This window comes from Oratosquilla oratoria, chromosome 38, assembly GCF_046742065.1.
Source record: "Oratosquilla oratoria isolate Oo_2021 chromosome 38, ASM4674206v1, whole genome shotgun sequence".
Classification (NCBI taxonomy): domain Eukaryota; kingdom Metazoa; phylum Arthropoda; class Malacostraca; order Stomatopoda; family Squillidae; genus Oratosquilla; species Oratosquilla oratoria.
Window position 1 is genome coordinate 20,501,707 of NC_134814.1, and position 1,778 is coordinate 20,503,484.

The 1,778-nt window shown below is 43.9% G+C and overlaps 1 protein-coding gene across 1 annotated transcript; it reads right to left on the minus strand.

Annotated features, from left to right (window-relative positions):
- Positions 1–262: 262 nt before the first annotated feature.
- LOC143019813 (serine/threonine-protein kinase Chk1-like) lies at positions 263–1,281 on the minus strand. Its single transcript, XM_076175794.1, has one exon. It carries the CDS (start codon positions 1,139–1,141, stop codon positions 263–265), a length of 879 nt encoding a protein of 292 aa, XP_076031909.1. The 5' UTR covers positions 1,142–1,281.
- Positions 1,282–1,778: the final 497 nt, after the last annotated feature.

Here is a 1,778-nt window from a genome sequence, read left to right on the forward strand (position 1 = left end):
GAATGTCGCTGTCGAACTTTAGATAAAACATATCCTCGCCGTATAAGGACTATTCCTGTGACAGATGGAATATTTGTTGTGCACTTTTTTTTTGGGATGTCGTCAGACTATTTTATTCAGCTGAGGGGAACCCCCCTTTTTTATTCATTTTTATTTTTATTTTTATACTTTTATTTTATATTTTATTTTATATTTTTATGTTATATTTACTTTTTTAGGAAGAAGACTTTTAATGGCGTGTTGATGACAAGAGGTCTCACCTTTATTCCTGACAAAATTCCCGCCAACCGGAGAGGCGCTGGACCGGGTCTGTTTGAAGAAGAATATCCACAATGGCCTTCGAGGAATCACTGAGCCATCCCCAGGGTCTCGTGTCCTCTGGATTTGCCTCTTTCCATGGCCTTACTTTGCCGAGCAGTTCCAACAGGATAATCCCGCAGGCCCAGAGATCTACAGGAGGGCCAAGATATCTCCGTTCTTTGAGCACCTCAGGAGCCATGTATGGTCGAGTGCCCATAACGCCGTGCAGTCGAACCTCCTTGCCTTCGACCATGAAGACCTCCGCCAGGCCGAAGTCGGCGATTTTGAGGACTTTGTCTTCGCTCAAGAGGAGGTTGGCCAGCTTGAGGTCTCGATGGACGACGCCTCTGGAGTGGAGGTAGGCCACGCCTTTCATCAACTGGGAGAAATACTCCAGGGCGTCGTCCGTTCTTAGACTGTCCAGGATACTCATCAGGTCTCCTCCTGAACAGTATTCCATGAACATGGTCACTGCATTGGCTGACCTTTCCCAACAAAACATGTTGATTATGTTTGGGTGTTTTAGTTGGCAATGGATGATTCCTTCATTCAATTTTTTGCTTGACGAGTCCAAAGGAACGGTTTTCTTGGCCACTTTGAACCCGGTTACGGCGTCTATGTGCAAGACGACTCTTCCGAAGGCTCCTTCTCCGAGTAATCGGCTACCCTTCCACTGGATCGACTCTGTGAACGCTCGAGCCGTTGCTTTGTTCTCCCTTAAAGTCTTCTCATCGTCAGTCTTAACGACGGTGACGGTCTTTTTCCTCAAAGTCTTCCCGGCAAGGCAGCAGGTGTTGAACTGGAGCAGACTCTTCCAAAAAGGTGTTCTTGAGGTCTTCATTCCGCTGTTTTCCTTTTGGTTTGTAGTGGCTGAAGAAACTACTTGAAGTGTTGTATGTTTGTATCCTCTCACAAAATATGATTACACTTTGAATTTGAGTGCTTGGCAAGATGACCATCCACGGGCATCGCAGTTTATAGTATTTTACTCACACAAAGCCCTCCAGTTTGACCATCAGCCGAAGAAAATTTCAGGCGTTATCCAGAAGAAAAAAACTTTGATATGAAAAGACTCGATGTCGGAATTAAACAAGACAATTACAAATATTCCAGTTGAATAACATTGTTTAGTTTTATCTAAAAAAAAAATCAAAACATTTGTTGTATCACTGAGTCAAATGGATATTCTGAGAATGTCTCTCAACACTCGCTGGAACAAGCAAGGGCTTCTTCATGGTTACATACGCTCCACCTACTCACACTTTTCAAAGAGAAAAGTCTGAATCCTTAACCTATTGTTTTCATTCTTGTTTTCATTCACTTTATGTGCATCTTATCACACACACACACACACACACACACACACACACACACACACACACACACACACACACACACTCACACACACACACACACACACACACACACACACACACACACACACACTCACACACACACACACACACACACACACACAC